Source organism: Gorilla gorilla, chromosome X (genome assembly GCF_029281585.2).
Source record: "Gorilla gorilla gorilla isolate KB3781 chromosome X, NHGRI_mGorGor1-v2.1_pri, whole genome shotgun sequence".
Taxonomy (NCBI): Eukaryota; Metazoa; Chordata; class Mammalia; order Primates; family Hominidae; genus Gorilla; species Gorilla gorilla.
This window is the reverse complement of record NC_073247.2, coordinates 30,606,517-30,626,467: the sequence shown is the minus strand read 5'-3', so window position 1 is coordinate 30,626,467 and position 19,951 is coordinate 30,606,517. Positions and strand designations below refer to the sequence as shown.

Genomic DNA, 19,951 nt, shown 5'->3' with positions numbered 1-19,951 from the left:
ACTTGAGGTCAGCAGTTCGAGAACAGCCTGGCCAACATGGCGAAACCCCGTCTCTACTGAAAATACAAAAATTAGCCAGGCATGGTAGCGCACACCTGTAATCCCAGCTACTTAGGGAGGCTGAGGCAGGTGAATCACTTGAACCTAGGGGGCGGAGGTTGCAGTGAGCCAAGATCGCGCCACTGCACTCCAGCCTGGGCGACAGAGCGAGACTCCGTCTCAAAAAAAAAAAAAAAAAAAAAACCTACTGAAGATTACAAGTGATCTGGCCTCCTTACTTCTCCAATCTCATCTCTCCAAATTCTTCCCTTGGCTCAATGCATTCTAGCCACACTGACCTTCTTTCTTTTCTTCCTTCCTTCCTTCTTTCCTTTCCTTCATTTATGTCCTTCCCTCCTTCCTCCTTTCCTTCTTTCTTTCATGGGGTCTCACTCTGTTGCCCAGGCTGAAATGCAGTGGCACGATCACAGCTCATTGCATCCTCAAACTCCTGGGCTCTAAGGATCCTCCTGCCTCAGCCTCCCAAGTAGCTGGGACTACAGATGTGAGCTACCATGCCTGGCTTTTTTTACTGTCGTGTGTTTATTATTTTAGAGATGGGGGGTTGCTATGTTGCCTGGGCTGGTCTCGAACTACTGGCCTCAAGCTCGATCTTCCCATCTCAGCCTCCTGAGTCACTGGGATTACAGGTGGAAGCCACTGCACCTGGCTTCTTGCTGTTTCCTGAATATACCAAGCATGCTTCCACTCAGGGCCTTTGCCCTTGCTGTTCTCTCTGCCTAGAACACATTTCCCCCAGATGTCCACCTGACTCACTTCCTTCCAAGTGATTAAGATGATCAGTCAGATGGGGGAACCATCCTACAGTAGAGAAATGAAGCCTGATATTTTTTTCCTCTTTGAGGTTTTATACTGGGTAATTGACAGAAACTTTTTATTTTTAAACATTTAGAGTTCCAGACTCTTAGAGTCTAACTACTTACCATGTACTAGGCACAATTGCTAATTGAATGCATTATATCAATTTAATTCCTGCAACAACCTAATGTAAGTACTATTCTGTTTTTTTTTGTTTGTTTGTTCGTTTGTTTGTTGGAGATGGAGTTTCACTCTTGTTGCCCAGGCTGGAGTGCAGTGGCACGATCTTGGCTCACTGCAACCTCCGCCTCCTGGGTTCAAGTGATTCTCCTGCCTCAGTCTCCCAAGTGGCTGGGACTATAGGCGCCTGCCACCATATCCGGCTAATCTTTGAATTTTTGAGTAGAGATGGGGTTTCACCATTTTGGCCAGGCTGGTCTCGAACTCCTGACCTCAGGTGATTCGCCCACTTCGGCCTCCCAAAGTGCTGGGATTATAGGTGTGAGCCACTGCGCCTGGCCGGTTAGTACTATTCCTACATCCAATTTACAGATGAGAAAATAGAGGCTTGTAAAGAGATTAAAACTTGCCCAAGAAATAGAGTAATAAGTTACTGCAGAGCTTGAATTTGAACCCAAGTCTCTCTAACTCCAAAGCTCAAGTTCATAATTATTTGACCTTGGAGCAAAATTTAAATAAATTTCATAAAAAACCCTTTCATCCTCAATTATGTAAATTGAAAAATATTGCAGATAGAAAGAGAAACCCAGAACTTTGAGTCCCCCATTATCTTTCAATTTCACTCTAAGAAGTGCATCTGTCATTGGGTTTCTCAATATCAGCTCTGCTGATGTTTTGGGCTGGATAATTGTTTGCTTGTATGGGGGAGGGGAGATTGTACTGTGCACTGTAGGATGTTTAGCCGCATCCCTGGCCTCTGCCCACTAGATGCCAGCATCACTGCCCCCCTCCTCAAGTTATGACAACCAGAAACATTTCTGGTTGACGCTGCCAAATGTGCACAGAAAAGAACCACTATATTAGATGATGATACTTTATTTCTGTCTTCTAAGTATGTGCAACCCCTGGTGTTTGTGAAAAGGTGATTTACTTAAAATAAGTTTACTTGGTTTAGTCAAAATAAGTTTACTTAGAAATAAATCTTGTAGAGTACAGCCCAGCATTAGCCAGCTGTATTAGTTTGCTAGGACTGTCATAACAAAGTACCACGTACTGAGTGGCTTAAACAACAGAAATTTATTTTCTCATTGTTCTGGAGACTAAAAGTCTAAAATCAAGCGTCAACAGGGTTGGCCTCTCTCCTGGGCTTATAGATGGCTACCTTCTTGTTCACGTGGTGTTCTCCCTCTATGCCTGTGGCCTAATAATATCTTCTTGTAAGGACACCAGTCAGATAAGGGTCCACACTAATGACCTCATTTCAATTTAATCACGTCTTTGAAGAACTTATGTCCAAATACAGTCACATTGAGTTACTGGGGATTAGAATGTGAACATACGAATTTTGGGGGGGACACAATTCAGCCCATTAACATTGAGCTTAAGTCTTTTCTCCCCTCCCTCCCTTCCTTTCTGTGTGTATTGAACACCTATTATGTGCCAGACATTCAGCTAAGTGGGGGTAATGGTAAGCAACAAACATGGTCTCTGCCCGGTAAGGTTTACAGTGAGGTAGGACAGACAGACTTAAAGAGTAATAACAAGTGCCATGCAAATATTATGCTTTGGTAATGGATGCCAGGAAAGCCTTGCCCTTCCCATCAGGCTCCCAACCCGGCTGGGCAAGTGAAAGGACTGCGTTATGAGCTAACCGGCTGGGCACGGTGGCTCACGCCTGTAATCCCAGCACTTTGGGAGGCCGAGGCGGGCGCGAGTTGAGGTCACGAGTTCGAGACCAGCCTGGCCAACATGGTGAAACCCCGTCTCAACTAAAAGTACTAAAATTACCTGGGCATGGTGGCACATGCCTGTAATCCCAGCTACTCGGTAGGCTGAGGCAGGAGAATCGCTTGAGCCCGGGAGGCGGAGGTTGCAGTGAGCCGTGATCGCGCCACTGCACTCCAGCCTGGGCGATAGAGCGAGACTCCGTCTTAATAAAAAAATTAAAATATTGGCCGGGCGCGGTGGCTCACGCCTGTAATCCCAGCACTTTGGGAGGCCGAGACGGGTGGATCACGTGGTCAGGAGTTCAAGACCAGCCTAGCCAAGATGCTGAAACCCCGTCTCTACTAAAAACACAAAAATTAGACGGGCGTGGTGGCACGTGCCTGTAATCCCAGCTACTCCGGAGGCCGAGGCAGGAGAATCGCTTGAACCCGGGCGGCAGAGGTTGCAGTGAGCCGAGATCGCGCCACTGCACTCCAGCCTGGGCGACTCTAGAGCAAGACTCCGTCTCAAAAAATAAAATAAAAATAAAAATATATATATTTTTTAAAAACTGAGCTAACCACGAGGTTAACGAGTCAGCCACTTGTCAAACCGGGAGACGCGCGTTTGCTACAAAGCAGCAGAGGTCTGGTCTTAACCAGAAGCAAGCGCCACCTCAACCCGCCCTTTTCTATGACGCAGAGTCTCTCCCCCTCCCTCCCTGACTCCGCCTTTTCTCTGCTTGAGGCCCTGCCCCTCGCGTCCTCTCTGGCTTGCTGCGCACCCTCCCACAACGCGTCTCCCTCGGCTCTAACAATAGGAGTCAGTCGGCCACGCCTGCGCCGTAAAGCCTGGGGGCGGGCCCAGCCGGCCACGGGAGGCGGGGAAAAGCGACGCAAAGAGTCGCGACGCCATTTGCTGCCGCCGAGCGTGGACGCAGGCGGATCTCTGAAGAGCTTGGTCGCCAGCCTCTCCCGCGCACGTTGCCTGGCCTCCAGCACCTACTTGGTCCCGCGCGCTCCCTCGTGTCGTCCCTCGGAGCAGCAGCCGCCGCGGTCGCCGCTACCCGGAAAGAAGTCAGAGACGCCGCGAGGTCGCCGCCACCGCCATGCCCAAGAATAAAGGTAATGCCGCCCGGACCCCCGGACCACGGCTCTGCTCGGCCGGGTCTCCCAGGTCCTGCCCGTAGATTGCAGGTCACCCAGGCCGCAGTGACCCTTTTTCCTTCCCGCCCTGCCTGCCCGCGGCTGGGCGCCCCACAGGCGACTCTGAGCTCGGGAGAGGAGCTGGGAAGTTAACTCCTGTTGCCCAGTTTGGTCACATTGGGGTGGAGCCGGCGCCATTTTTGTAGGGCCTCCTGCGGGAGAATGTGGGCTTTTGCTCCTGATTCGCGCCAGACTGACCGCTGCTCGGTGGGGACGGTGGCGGGAACCTTCCCCGGGGCGGCCTAGGCTTAATAGATAGGCCCATTTGGCCTTCCCGGGCATGAGGGGTTAATCCCTGGAAGCCGTTCTGAACTTTCAGAGTGCTGTCTGCATTCGTGAGCACCGGATACTCCTGCATGGGTTTCTTTATGGACAGTTCAGTATTGTTGAGGCTACTCGCTGTCCATTGTGAACAGTGGGTGAAACCTTGATGCATTTCTAAGGCTCACCTCTAGAGATTTACTCTCTCCATCCCTTTACAGGATATAGCTTATGTTTGTTTGCTGAAGACTTATTCCATATTGAGCCAAGTTTTCTACTTTTGCTTCAGATGATGCATATGTTGTGAGAATAAAGACCTAATTTAAGTGTCCTCCATTCTGAGGCTAAGCGTTCACAAATGATCAGACTTGAGGATAACTTTATTTGGGATTTCCAAAAAGGAAGGCCTAATCTTAAAAAAAAAAAAAAAAAAAAGCAGAACACTCCTAAAGAAATTACTTTTATAGATTTACAATTTTCCTGTCATTTTTAATAGCCATATAACTTGAAGAAAATTGTGCAAGTAAATATAGGGAAAATACTGTATTTTCCTACAGGAGAGGAGCATACTTCATAGATCCGTAAGTAGTCTCCTTTGATTATTCATTCTAGAGGAAACCCTCCCCTGACACAGGCCTACTTCTGCTCTCTTTTCTACTTGACAGCTGGCTCCAGGGATTCTACCACATTTCCTCTTTGTAGCTGTCACTTATTACTTTATCCCTTAGGGTACTTGGTCGAGGTGTTCTGTGCACAAGTTGGTGCAGTCACTGCTGATTATTTTGGAAAAGATGGAGTTATAAACAAAAAATTTTAAAGTCTCACGGTTTTCTTCTGTATAATCCTTTATTCTCTCTGAGGTGGTAAGGGGATCACTTCCATCTTATTCTCACCTTTATTTCTAGTAATAAGATTTCCAATTCTTCCACCAGGCTGTAAGCTCTACAAGGCAGGAATAGTATCTGTCTTAATCTCATTGGATTGCTAGCACTTGACAATTAGTAGATGCTCAATAAATATTTGTTGGTTTAAGTCACCTACCTCCTGTCGACTCCACCCTTAGGTGAATAATAGGTTCTGCTTTGGTTCCAAGGGGATAGGACTTCTATACTAAATCACATCTAGTTCCCTAGCCTCATGTCTTAAGAAAGCCTCTCTGGGAATTTCTCCAAAACAACTCTGGTTTAAAGAATGTTGATGTCACTTTAATTGTTGTACACTCAGACCTAGTCTCATTCATTCAACAGAGAATTTAAAGAACATCCCATTACATGGCAATGAAATACAAAGGGGAATGATCAGGGTATGGTTAATTCTGGTAAATTGACAAGTAATTAATCTTTTCTTAAATAACATTTGAGGCATACAAAAAATACAGCTAACATGATGTACCTGGGAACCCATTACTCTGAATTTAAGAGTTACAATGCAGATTGAGATAAAGCCCTAATCACCTTTTACTCTCTTTTTGGAGGTAATCACCAGGCTGAGTTTGGTGTTTATCATTCCTGTACTGTCTGAAACCAATCAGTTCTTAGTTATCTTACTTAGAGGAATGGTACTTTTCATGACACCTGAATTTTATGAGATGGGATTTACTAATGTAGAAATAAAGTCGTTTATTGTTGTTTTTCTTCATTGGAAAATTCCAGAAGCCCTGTGAATATAAGCTGTGGTTACACAAGTAAGGGTAAAATTTGCCACATACTATGTGTTAAGTGACTTTTGCTTTGGATTGATTCATATCAGCTTATTCTAGAAATTCTTAGAAACCCATCCTCAAATCAGGAAAAGGGGTATCATTTGGCCCACTCATAAGCATTTAGGGTATAGTGCTCCCACACTTTGAAGAAGTTACTGCCTATGATTTTTAACTCACCACTCCGTTAGCAATATATGGACTATTCTTGACAGATTCATTTGAAGAATTAGTGAACTCAGGTATATAACTCAATAAACAGAGCAGGTATGATCTTGCCCTAAAGGAGCTTGCACTCTGTTGTGCAGATCTGGCATGATTAATGGCTTGATACTTTTCTCTTTCTAGGAATTAGTTTCAGTGTTCCCTAAGAATGCCTCAGATACTGAATTCTAAGGACTCTAGGTGGGTCAGGAAATTGTAGAGGCCCCCCTAAAATAGCACAGAGCAATGTGAGACTGCCCCAGGAGATAGTAAGTGGACTTGATTCAAGAAGTTAGATGTCTGTCTTTGCATTGATCAGGTGCACATTCATGATTCTATTTGGGTTATGAACTTTTTGCTGCTTCCAAGCTCTTCCCATGAGTCTCTTAGGGTCATTACCACTTACAGCCTTTTTCCTGCCTTTTGGAAATGGCTGCCAATGTGGTTTCCTTTCTGGAATGGGAGCAAAATGCTGTGGAGAGGTAAGCTTATGTGGGGGCTAGGGGCAAAAAAAACATTGTGACTTTGGTCACCCCAGCTTACTGACTGTAATCAGTGAACTGATTTACTCACTGAAGCTAAGCGACTTACTTAACTTCTCTGAGCTTCAGGGAACTCATGGGTAAACTGGGAATAAATGAATGTTATGACCTCATGGGGTGATTGTGACAAGTAAATGGGCAGAATTATTGCATAGTGGTTAAGAGCATCGTCACTGGGGTCATATAATAGAAACAGGGATGTTGAGTAGGGACCAGCATTATAAAAGAAAGTAAATTGGGTACCGAACAGATCTTTTTTATTTTTTAAGAGACAGCGTCTCGCTATGTTGCCCAGGCTAGCCTGGAACCTCCTGGGCTTGCTCAAGTGATCCTCCCACCTGAGCCTCCTGAGTAGCTGAGACCCTAGGTGCACACCACTGCACCCAGTGAGATTTCAATATTTATGGTACTCTGCTACCAAAAGTTTGAAAACCACAGTTCTCTGTCCAGACACTGTCTTCACTTAATTTTGAAAGTATCGAGTTCCTTGCATAGGGCCTGGCTTTAGAAGACACCCAAGATTTCCGCTTAGAAGAATATGTATAGAATTGCATTTTTATTTCAAAAGGATGGATGCTAAAGTGAAATGTTTTTCTATATTTTTTAACATAACATCTGCTATTTATGTGTATTTTATGTCAGAAAAATCCCCAAAGGAAATTCCAAGAAGGGTAGGGAGGTGATAATGTGTTAATGTTGGGATTGGAGATTGTAAATGTAATATGATTGAGTAGCTAAAATAGATGAATTTTTTAATTTAAGTCATCTTTTAAAAAATGGTTTTATAAGCCTTAATTTCATTTTATTTCATACTGTTTTACAGATAATTAATGTCATTTACCTCCTTTTCTTTTTTTTAAACCATCAGGTAAAGGAGGTAAAAATAGACGCAGAGGTAAGAATGAGAATGAATCTGAAAAAAGAGAACTGGTATTCAAAGAGGATGGTCAGGGTAAGTGTTTTCATAAATTACGCTTTTTAAAATAACATCCTTTCTTTTTTAGCTGGGGACTTTATTTTTTTGAGACAGCGTCTTGCCCGTTGCCCAGGGTGAAGTGTGGTGGCACGATTACAGCCCACTGCAGCCATGACCTCCTGGGCTGAAGCAGTCCTTCCACTTCAGCCTCCCGAGTATTTGGGACTACAGGCACACACCACCACGTCTGGCTAATTTTAAAAAATTTTTTAGGCTGGGCGCAGTGGCTCACGTCTGTAATCCCAGCACTTTGGGAGGCCAAGGCGGGCGGATCACGAGGTCAGGAGTTCGAGACCAGCCTGACCAACATGATGAAACCCTGTCTCTACTAAAATTACAAAAATTAGCTGGGCGTGGTGGCACGTGCCTGTAATCCCAGCTACTCAGGAGGCTGAGGCAGGAGAATTGTTTGAACCTGGGAGGCGGAGGTTGCAGTGAGCTGAGATCACACTACTGCATTCCAGCCTGGGTGACAGAGGGAGACTCTGTCTCAAAAAACAAAAAAAAAAAAACAAAAAAAAAACACTGTATAGAGATGAGGTCTTCATATGTTGCCCCGGCTGTTCTCGAACTCCTGGGCTCAAGTGATTCTCCCACCATGACCTCCCAAAGTACTGGGAACTAAGAATGTGTCGTATAGTTCAGAGGGAATTGAGCCTCAAAAGCTATGGTTGACAGTTCTATGATTTAGTAGGCAGTTCTATGATTAGCATTTCTGATAGTGAATGGTACATATAATATGTTGAGTAGACCATGGACATTTGAAGGATGAGCCTGAGGCCCTTATAGACCTCTCCATTCTCCAGTGCCATTAGCATATAACTTCGTAAACTACAATAAAATGAAACTGAACAGTTAACTGATTTTATTAGACTGAAGAATATTGTAAGGGCCAGACCAAGATACATAGCACTAGTCAATCCTAACTGGATCATTTGCCCTTTCCTGTTACTTTTATTTCGAGTCATTTCAAACCTACAGAAAGTTGCAGTATTAGTGCAACAAACTCCCTTAAATCCTTCATCTGTACACACACATATAAAGAAATATATATGTAGGATTTTTTAATTTTTTTTTGAGATGGAGTCTTGCTCTGTCGCCCAGGCTGGAGTGCAGTGGCGTGATCTTGGCTCACTACAAGCTCCGCCTCCCGGGTTCACGCCATTCTCCTGCCTCAGCCTCCCAAGTAGCTGGGACTACAGGTGCCCGCCACCATACCTGGGTATTTTTTTTGTATTTTTAATAGAGATGGGGTTTCACTGTGTTAGCCAGGATGGGTCTCGATCTCCTAACCTCATGATCCGCCTGTCTCGGCCTCCGAAAGTGCTGGGATTACAGGCGTGAGCCACCGCACCCAGCCCCATATGTAGGATTTCTTGAGGACCATTTGAAATTTAGAGACATCATGTTACTTTTCCCTTACCTGATCATGTATCTTCTAAGTGCAAGTATATTTTCTTATATAACTAGAAGAGAATTATCACACTCAGGTAATTTGATATTGATATAATATCTAGTATATACTCCAAATTCATATTTCCTCAGGTATTCCAGTACTTTAGCTTTTAATAGAACTTTGGGTGGATTTATTATGCCATACATATAAACCAGTAAACATGAGATACGTTTTCTGGCTAAAAGTCCTTTGGTTTCTTAGCCTTGGTCATCCTTGCCTCTAAAATAGCAGCTGACTTGACTTGGGCAGACACTGTTTTATTATTACTTTTTCCCTCACTTCAGAAGAAAGGCTGCCTTTGAGTTGACCAACCATGTTGAGGTGGTAGGTGGGTGCTAAACTCACTGTAGTCTGAGTAATTGACTTCCACAAGTCATCCCCACTGTTGAGCCTTTCAAAATGAAGTCTCAGTGTATTTACAAATTAATGGACATCCTCTCTGGGGATTAGTCATATTCTAATTCAACAAAGACATTGTTTGAAGTTTGTTTTTGTTTGCTAAATGAACTAAAAATTATATGAGATTTGCACCTAAAGGTACTGAGGTAAAGGAGAGCCAAAAGTGGGGTAGTCAATCTACTTATTCAGAATGAGTCGATAATTTAAACATGTCTAATAGCAGAGACAGTATATTATAGAAATGGCATTACATTCTCTGAGATCTGCTTTTACTGAAGTGGATCAATGATGAAACTAGCCAAATCTGAGCATCAGAAGGCTTTCCAGTCTACCTGATGCATGATCTCTACAGTTCTGAGAAGCAAAACTATAAAACAATGTAAAACAATAAGGGGATATGTCTGGTGTGTGTGTGGGGTGTGTGTGTGTGTGTGCACCCACATGTGTTTATAAAGGTAGCAGTTGTAGGAATGAATGAGACTGGGGGTGAGGGGGTGCGTATGTATGTCTATGAAAGCCTAATCATTTCTGGGCAATGATGTAAAGGTTTTACGACTGACCTTTGTAACTATGAAGGTTTCTACACTTGACCTGAGCTCAGAAAAAAGAAAGAAAGAAAGAAATGGCATCATAGAGTCTTAGTTCTAGCTCTGCCATTAACTAACTTGATGTTTATCACTCCCTTATGTTTGTTTATATTTTTACTGTATGTATTTATTCCCAACTGGTGCACCTTTATTCTCTTGACAGTTTTATGTGGACTTTAAGTTGCTGTTATCAAAAGTTGAACAATATCCCATACCCTTTTCCTTTCTCCCCGCTAGAGTATGCTCAGGTAATCAAAATGTTGGGAAACGGACGGCTAGAAGCAATGTGTTTCGATGGTGTAAAGAGGTTATGTCACATCAGAGGAAAATTGAGAAAAAAGGTAGGTGTGATTTGTTTTACTTTAATATAAAATTGGTTAAGGGGGAAAATCCCTCTACAGTTTTTAACTGTCCATGGACTTCATTTTTGGAAATTCCCAAAAGACTTACCTTGGTAAACAGTGATTTACCTATAAGTAAAATAGCAAGGTCTGTAATGGTAATTTTATACAGGTTCTAATGTTAAAGAAGCATTTGTATCACTTATATTGTATTCCTGCCCAAAAAGTCCAAATTGAGAGACATTCTGCAAAAACAAACGGCCCGGTTTTTTTTTTCCTTGTCTTTTTTTTGATACAAGGTCTCACTCTTATCACCCAGCCTGTAGTGTAGTGGCATGATCTGGGCTCACTGTAACCTCACCCTCATTGGTTCAAGTGATCCTCCCACTTCAGCCTCCCGTGTAGCAGGGACTACAGGCCTGTGCCACCATGCCTGGCTAATTTCTGTATTTTTTGTAGAGATGGGGTTTCTTCGTGTTGCTTAGGCTGGTTTCGAATCCTGAGCTCAAGCAGTCAGCCCACCTTGGCCTCTCAAAATGCTGGGATTATAGGCATGAGCCACTGTACCCAGCCAGATGGCCGAGCTCTTAATGCAATGTTACTGTCATGAAAGTTTCAAAAAAAAAAAAAAAAAAAAAAAAAAGCTGGGGTACTATTTTAGTTGCAAGGAAACTTAAAGAGACCTGACAGTTAAATGGAGTAGGTTGCCCTTGTTTGGATTCTGATTTAGGAATTGGACATGTAGCTGTAAAGTGTATATTCAGAAAATTTGAATATGAGTTATATAAGCATTGTATTAATGTTGCATCTCTTGAATGTCATCGTGAATGGACTGCCTTGGAAAGTAATGATTAATTCACCATCACAGTAGTTATTCAGGCAGATTTATTAATCAGGTTGACTAAAAGTCCCAACTCTGATTTTGTATTTATTTTTTTAAATTTGGTATGTTAATCCTTCTATTCCCAAACTAAAATCTTTTTTTCTTTTTCTTTCTTTTTTTTTTTTTGAGACAGAGTCTCACTCTGTCATCCAGGCTGGAGTGCAGTGGCACAATCTTGGCTCAGTGCAATCTCCGCCTCCCAGATTCAAGTGTTTCTCCAGCCTCAGCCTCCTGAGTAGCTGGGATTATAGGCATGCGCCACCACGTCTTGCTAATTTTTGTATTTTTAGTAAAGACAAGGTTTTACCATTTTGGCCAGGCTGGTCTTGAACTCCTGACCTCAAGTGATCCGCCGGCCTCGGCCTCCCAAAGTGCTGGGATTATAGGCGTGAGCCACAATGCCAGCCCAAACTAAAATCTCTTAATTTCTTTTCTTTTTTTTTTCTTTTAAAGACGTTTATTTATTTGTTTTTTTGAGACGGAGTCTCACTCTGTTGCCCAGGCTGGAGTGCAGTAGCGCAGTCTTGGCTCACTGCAACCTCTGTCTCCCAGGTTCAAGTGATTCTCCAGCCTCAGCCTCCCGAGTAGCTGGGACTACAAGGGCATGCCACCACGCCCAGCTAATTTTTGTATTTTTTAGTAGAGACGGGTTTTTGCCATGTTGGCCAGGATGGTCTCGAACTCCTGACCTCAGGTGATCCGCCCACCTTGGCCTCCCAGAGTGCTGGGATTACAGGCATGAGCCACCGCTCCTGGCCTAAAATCTCTTAATTTCTAAACTAATTGATTGTTACTCTGGAATTCCTTGATTCTTCGTTATTTTAAATATGACGGGCAGTGACTTTTCTTTTGTAGGTTTGGATAAATACCTCGGACATTATATTGGTTGGTCTCCGAGACTACCAGGTAAAATTTACATGTAAATTTTTCCTATTTTACTGGCTTGAATTTGATGAGCCATTTCTTAAGAGCCAGTTTTGTTTTAGGCATTGTGCTAGGTATCCCAGGGATTATGTTTAAATCAAAATCTGGGAGCCATTATTCTAGGGGATACAGCTGAATGAGTTAAGTGCCCATCCCACAAAAGGCTCATAGCCTGGTAGTGGAGAGAGTTAAGCACACAAGTAATTACAATACACATCACGACATAGGTATGTGCTATAAATCTAAAGGAGCACTTGGGAAAGAAAGAAAGTGGTGGTTGCCTTTCGTGATCGTAACCCTTGACTCTGTAGACTCATTGTGGGTCTGTGAGATCCATTTGACATCCACCTATTGGAAATCATCCCTCTATGATACTATCTCTATTTGTATAGCCTCGATCATACTTTGATTTAAAAAAAAAATCCAGAATAAATAATTTAAATCTTCACTTTAAACCATTGTTTATCAACTGTGGGCAGTTTTGCCCTCCAAGGGACATTGGCAGTGTCTGGAGACTTTTCTGGTTGTCACAACTGGGGGATGGGTGCAGTGCTGCTAGCATGTAGTAGATAGAGGCTGGGGTGGACACAGGACAGCATCCCATAACAGAGAATGGTCCGCCTCACAATAATCCATAGCGCTGAGGTGAGAAAGCTTGCTTTAAATTCATACCATTTTAATGTCCATTTTTTTCTTATGATCTAACAATAACCCCAGAAATAGGAAGAATAAGTAATTTCCTGTTCGATAGATAAGGAAACCTAGGGTCCGAAATGAGTAACATTTTGACTGTAAAGTGACAGCCAGGACCAACTTCTGATTTGAAATTATTCGTGATCTTTCCGTGCCCCTCCTACTTACAGGGTGGTCAGTGGCTCAATAGCATCTTCTGGAAGCTTGTTAGAAATACAGGTTCTTTGACTCTTCAGTCAGAACATGCATTTTAATAAGATCTCCATAGGCTTCTATACACTTTACATTTTAAGAAGTACTGGTCTGAATCACACTGTCCTTGAAGTTGAAGCAATCAATTTTCTCCCTTAACTGAGTTAAATTATTTTCAAATAGGGAAGTAGAAACATTCTAAGGCAGTATTTCTCAATGGGACTTTTGCATCAGAAATACCTAAAGAACTTCTCACAATACTAATTCTTGGGCTTCTCTTCACATCTACTAATCTATCTTCAGAAGATATAAAAGCTCCACAGGAGATTGTGATTGATACCTAGGCAAAGAAGCACAGATAATACAGAAAGGTATAATTTCCTTAGGTCATTATACCAGTCTCAGTTCAGTCTCAGTTTTGGAATTGCAGTGTTTGATCACCCTGCAAATTATTGTCCCAGGGAACTTTTGTACTTCAAAAGACTTCTGATCAAAGGGTAATATTAAATAATCTAAAATATGGGGTATGCACAGTTCTGCTCTTATTAAAGTGAGATCTTTATATTTCCCAAGCTTGTTAATCATTCAGGCATGTACATAAGCTTCCTCTTGGGTTAAACCCAAGGATCTTTTTCAGAGGGTATGAGAAAGCTTTAAAATTTAAAAGGAGAAAGATTTATAGTAAAACGGTGAGATTTGATTGTTTATTGAATATGAGAATTTATGAAATAACTGATAATATTTTATTATGATCAGTTTTTTAAAGTTATTTGTCTCTATTTAAGGATAACAAAGCTGATGTAATTTTAAAATACAATGCAGACGAAGCTAGAAGTCTGAAGGCATATGGCGAGCTTCCAGAGCATGGTAATGTCTGAGTTACTATATTAACTTGTCATATGGTATTTAGGTTATCTGTTGCTGTTTAGGTGAAGGAACTATGGATTTTGCTTATTTACTTTAGTGCTTACATTTTTAGTTTTAAGTATGCCTGCCTATGCTTCATAATACTAGATACTATAAGAAAGAAATTACTGGAATTCTGTTCCTAATAAATATGGTGAGGAGTTCTGTAAGCTTTGGACTTCCATATAATGCTAACTAAAGGAATAATTTTGTTATAGTATCTATTAAAATTCCTTCCTCGAGAGACTGTCAGTGCGCATATGGGTTAAACACGAAGTGCAAGTCAGCCGGGCATGGTGGCACACGCCTGTAGTCTCAGCTACTTGGGAGGCCAAGACGGGAGGATTGCTTGAGTCCAAGAGTTCAAGGATGCAGTGACCTATGATCATGCCACTATACTCGAGCCTGAGTGACAAAGTGAGACCTTGTCTCAAAAAAAATTAAAAAAAAAAAAAAAAAAAACCATGAAGCAAGGGCAAGTAATTAGGTACCGTTACTGATTTTGTTTGTTTGTTTTGAAATGGAGTCTCACTCTTTTGCCCAGGCTGGAGTGCAGTGGTGCAGTCTTGGCTCACTGCAACCTCTGCCTCCCAGGTTCAAGCGATTCTCAGCCTCCAAAGCAGCTGAGATTACAGGCATGCACCACCATGCCCGGCTAATTTTGTATTTTTAGTAGAGACGGGGTTTCACCACGTTGGTCAGGCTAGTCTCAAACTCCTGACCTCAGATGATCCACCCACCTCTGTCTACCAAAGTGCTGGGATTTCAGGTGAACCACCATGCCCGGCCTCATTACTGATTTTTATTAAAAAGTTATATTTCCATTTTATCGTTGTATAATAGTATCCCATAGGATTTTTTAAAAGCAACATTTCTTGGTTTTCACCCTTCCAAATACAAAAGTAATGAATTCTTAACACAGAAAGCCTAAAAATAAGTCCCTTATAACCTCATCAAAGGGGAAATGTACTTGACATACTGTTCTGTAGGCCTGCATTTTCACTTGGCAGTTACTATTTTTGGCTCTGTTGTATCTTAAGAAAAAACATAATTTTGTTATATTTTACTTAAGCATGAAAGTCCTGCTGAAATTACTTAGCATTTCTGATCTAAGAAATGTTAATGTATATAGGAATAGGACTAGCGCTTCCTGGTTCATTTTCATTGCTTAGGGGTAATCATGATTTGACCAGATCTTTCTGATTGATGAGTCTATCTGATGATTAGTGAACCAGCTATTCTTAAGGAAATATGTTGTTACCATATTTCCTTGTATGTTGAGAAGTATACCTGAAAGTTATGATAGCTTCAGAATTAGTGTAATTAGGGCCTTCCTTACTAAAAATACCTTTGCAAACAAAAGAAAATGGTAACACAAATACTCCCATCTTGACATAGCAGTGACACTGCAGGAATTTTTTTTCATAAAATATTCTTTATAGTAATTGTCTTATATAAAAGGAATGCTCTTCTAATGATGAAACTTTGATTAAATTACAATGCTGACTTACGAGTATTTCTTACTGTGTCCTTAGCTAAAATCAATGAAACTGATACATTTGGTCCTGGAGATGATGATGAAATTCAGTTTGATGACATTGGAGATGATGATGAAGATATTGATGACGTAAGTAGATGTACCTTGTGTTTTCCAATTTTTGTTATTATCCATGGAGAAACCAACTTTCCCCTAACATCCATTAATTTTAAGAACATGGGACACTTAAATAAGGTTATATTTTGAGAATTGTCTGAATTAAATAATATTATTTAGAAGACACCTGGTCAAACTGTTTATATTTTGAGAATTCTTTTTTTTTTTTTTTTTGAGATGGAGTTTTGTTCTGTCACCCAGGTACAATCTCAGCTCACTGCAATCTCTGCCTCCTGGGTTTAAGTGATTCTCTTGCCTCAGCCTCCCGAATAGCTGGGACTACAGGCGCGTGCCACCACGCCTGGCTAATTTTTGTATTTTTAGTAGAGATGAGGTTTCACCACGTTGGCCAGGCTGGTCTCGAACTCCTGACCTCAGGTGATCTGCCCTCCTCGGCCTCCCGAAGTGCTGGGGTTACAGGCGTGAGCCACCATGCCCGGCCCTATTTTGAGAATTCTTATAACCCTCTTCAATTTCTCTTCCTGAAAAGGTCAGTGTTTGCATTGGCAATATTAACGCCAGCCACTCTAATCATAACTTGTTTAATTAAGAGTCTCTAAAGAGATAGCCATTAAGAAATTTAGTGGACAGTTGAAAAATAGATCTTATCAAAGGAACATGCCTTTTTAATTGAAATATTAGTGTGTTGAAAGAATCTTGTTTGAACCAGTTTGATATGAAGCATTGGAATTACAACATACACTGAAAGCCTTGTCAAAATGGAAGCCTGTTGCCAGTTATGGTATTTTTAGCTGTTGGGTGTGTACTGTCGGCAAACTCTTGGTTTGCAGTTGGTATGTTTATTTTGAGGAAAATGGATTGTCTTTCCTAATAATAAAGTAGTAATGCCCGTAAGTGTAAATGCTTTACTGCACTTCTGCTGTTACTGTAATTGAATGAAATTCAAACTTAATCTTTTGGCAGTATAAATTTATTTAGCGATTGGGGTGTTACTCTTAAATCTGTTTTGGGCTTTTCTTTTCAAACCTCTTTTAACTAAAAAGTAGTTCAGAAACCACCTGTGTATTTCAACCCAAAAACAATAATAAGTCAGATGTGGCGGTATGCACCCATAGTCCCAGCTACTCAGGAGACTGATAGGGGAGGATCACCTGAGCCCAGGAGTTCAAGACCAGCCTGGGTAACATAGCCAGACTTTGTCTCTAAATAAATAACATAATAACGTTAAATTTGATGCAAAGATGGAATTTCGGAATACCTAGAGCAGTTGTTCCTGACCAAGAATACTCACACTGTGAGTTAAATTACTAATATTATAGACATTTTAACATGTACACAAAAATAGGAAGTGGGAAATAAACATATTGTTCTGTTATTTTCTTAATTTTGGAGACCCTGAGCCAAGAGGAGTCTTATGACTAAACTGTTACTAATATTTTGACAATAGAATTAACAATTCTATTCTTTGGTAAATAAGAGCTTGCAGCTGACATATGGATTAAGTGCCAACCCAAACGTTTTGACATCTGAGCCGGGGTAGAAGGCCTCTTTAAAAAAAATAAATTAAGGAACCTAACCAGAGAACATGCATGGATATGAAGCCGCATGCACCAAGATAATGGGTTGAGAATCTAGGCATGGTCAAGATTTTCTCAGTAAAAATTTCTGGATCTGGGCCCACGCCTCCTCAGAACTGGACCCAGCTGGCTGGCTGGAAAAGGGATGGTAAAGACAGTGATTATTAAAGGAGTTCTCTTGAACATTTTGTAAAAGTTGGCTCTGTCACCTGAGAACCCTACTCTTTGAGACATTTCTCCAGGTGGTTTATAGATGTTTTAACTATAACCAGATTGACTCAGGAGAATTAGGTCAGTATCACACTGAACGGGATCAATCATATCATGCTTCCCGTGTCTGCTCCCATCCATGAGATACAAAAATCTCAAATTACAAGCATTAAAGGAAGGAGACAGTAAATTTTATTAAGAATATTTTGCATAACATGTAACATTACAAAGGAGATCATCACGATTTACTTATAGCAGGCCAGAATTATAGGAATTTCTTCTTCAAACTGGATTTGTTTCTCACATAGCCTAAGGAGGTGAAAGTCTCCCTTATATATGGAGTAGGCTGTTGGAATATAAGAATTCTTTTTCCTTTCATCTGATGTTCTTTTCCCTTCCAGATCTAAATTGAACTCAACATTTTACATTCCATCTTTTCTGAAGATTGTCCTACAATTTGGATTTTGACCATGACAAAGAAGATTAAAATTTCATTAGCATGAATGCAATTTGTTAAAGCAGACTGATTTGTTTCTAAGATATTTTTGGTTTTTTTAAAACTGATAATAATGCTAAATTATCTTAAGTGAGATGTTAAGCCCACTTTGTTGTTTTAATGTAATGGAGCTTATGGGTAGAAGACCATGTCTACTAATTACAAAAAAAAAAAAAAAAAAAAAAATGCATTGCTGCTTTTCCTACCACTTCCAGTAAGAAAATGGGTGTTTTGAAGAAATCATTTGCCTTGTCCTCACGGAATCTGATTAAGCCTTGGCCTCTTGATTGTATGGAGTCATTGTGTATATTCCAGTTACCTAGATATTCCCTTGAGATTTTGATACAATTTGAGGGAGGCAGAAATCTGCATTTGAAGAAAAAAAATAAGTTTGTTTGTCATATTTAAGTAGCCTGTGGCTATTTTTATACTGATTTTGATATCGTGTTCTTTTCATAGTCGTATTTTGCCACCGTAAACATAAAAAAAAAAAATTTCCAAAATGCAGTTTTCAGAACCTGGGTTTTAATAGCAGTATTGAATTTGTAAGCTTAGTAGTTGCAGAAATTGAACACTAGGTGGCCCTCAGTTATCTTAACAGGGGAAGTACTGATTTAATTGTTGACTTTTCTTTTACTATGTGTAAGAAATACCCCAAACATGAAAAGATTGTTTTGATCATATGCATGTATGTAGAATATTTTTGCAGAGCAGAAAGATTATGTTAGAAGTGTGATTTTTATTTTCAGAAGTCATATACATGTAAGCTACAATTTTGAGTGCTTTATAAACACTTAAGATATATATAAATTTTAATTTCATAGCAACTTGTAAAAAATAAAATACTTGTTGAAAAGCCTTTTTCAACATATCCCTAAGCTAAGGGAAGAGGAAGGAATAACAACTCAATGAAAAGATGGTGTCCAATTTCTGAATGAAAAAGCTACAGCTGAGAAATAAAATAAAATGTCATGCTGCAGAATATGTTATACCCTTATTTTGTGTTAAGGATACATTTTATTATGTGAATGGTTTTGGTTTTGTTTTTTGTTTTAGTTTTTAGTGGTCAACTCTAATAAAATGAAACTAGGGCTGAGCTAGTTAGCCCTCACTAGCCAAACTGAAACTGTATGCAACATTAAAAGAAGAGATCCATCATGTAGCTTGTGACACTTTTGTTTTATTAGTCACCGGGGAACTTTTCAGTAATGAAAATACACAGGGTAATAAACCTTCACATGGCTTCAAAAGGAAAACAAGCAAATCTTCTCTAATCTACTCTTACTATAATTTCCTAAGTGTACACCAAACTCTGGATTTAAAAATCTGAGGTACTATAGAACATTAAGTTGAAGAATAGAAATTAAGAGTACATATTCATGGTTTATATTTCTTATTCTATGGAGTTCGTGAACACATCTAGGTGGAATGCATCTGAGACTAAGGGCTGGTTTTTAATCCTCATAAGAAACCAGCCTTGAAGAATTAACAATTCTCTTCATTGGTATTCTAAACCTCCTAAGATATTTAGGCTTCTGTACATAAAAGTGTTTTTGCTAAATTTACAGTATATATAGATCCTTTCATATTATTTTACTAAGAATGTTTGAACTTTGCATACTTGATACAGTTCCTGGTAGGAATAGCACAGCTCAAATATTAGTTTTTCTGCTTACCTCCTCTAACACGTGGTTTGTCTGGAGAGTTTCTAAAAATTCAGCTATAACCCCAGTTCATGTATTTACTGGTGATTGTTCTTGCTGAGGTAGTAACAGCCCAATCTTGGGCTGTTAAATCCTAGGAAATCTCGTATCATAGTGATTAAAATAGTTGGGGTAAAGTTGTAGCTTATATGCAATACTACTTGGAGGAATTCTTTTACTAGTATTTAATGTGGAAATTGTATAGTTTCATTGATTTAATCATAAATAATGGAAATGGTCTTCAAGAAGTTTTATTTTTCATTTTTTTGCTTATACACTCTGATTCCTATAATACAGTGCTATAAGCTATGCACAGAAAATAAAATGTTTGAAATCC

At 40.4% G+C, this 19,951-nt stretch overlaps 1 protein-coding gene and 2 non-coding genes across 3 annotated transcripts; all 3 read left to right on the top strand.

The window, feature by feature from the left end:
- The first annotated feature begins 3,530 nt into the window (after positions 1-3,530).
- On the top strand, positions 3,531-19,069 carry EIF1AX (eukaryotic translation initiation factor 1A X-linked). The gene is made up of 7 exons (XM_004063900.5): positions 3,531-3,869; positions 7,525-7,608; positions 10,312-10,415; positions 12,154-12,204; positions 13,893-13,974; positions 15,549-15,640; positions 17,817-19,069. The coding sequence occupies exons 1-7, from the start codon at positions 3,854-3,856 to the stop codon at positions 17,820-17,822; spliced, it is 435 nt and encodes a 144-aa protein (XP_004063948.1). The 5' UTR covers positions 3,531-3,853; the 3' UTR covers positions 17,823-19,069.
- LOC115932544 (small nucleolar RNA U2-19) lies at positions 9,768-9,847 on the top strand. The gene has a single exon (XR_004068811.1). It is a non-coding gene; the product is annotated as a small nucleolar RNA U2-19 (small nucleolar RNA).
- On the top strand, positions 10,018-10,087 carry LOC115932543 (small nucleolar RNA U2-30). The gene has a single exon (XR_004068810.1). It is a non-coding gene; the product is annotated as a small nucleolar RNA U2-30 (small nucleolar RNA).
- Positions 19,070-19,951: the final 882 nt, after the last annotated feature.

Coding starts and splice junctions, on each gene's coding strand:
- EIF1AX (XM_004063900.5), top strand. Junction 7,609..10,311: donor ATTCAAAGAGGATGGTCAGG/GTAAGTGTTTTC, acceptor TCTCCCCGCTAG/AGTATGCTCAGGTAATCAAA. Junction 12,205..13,892: donor TTGGTCTCCGAGACTACCAG/GTAAAATTTACA, acceptor TCTCTATTTAAG/GATAACAAAGCTGATGTAAT.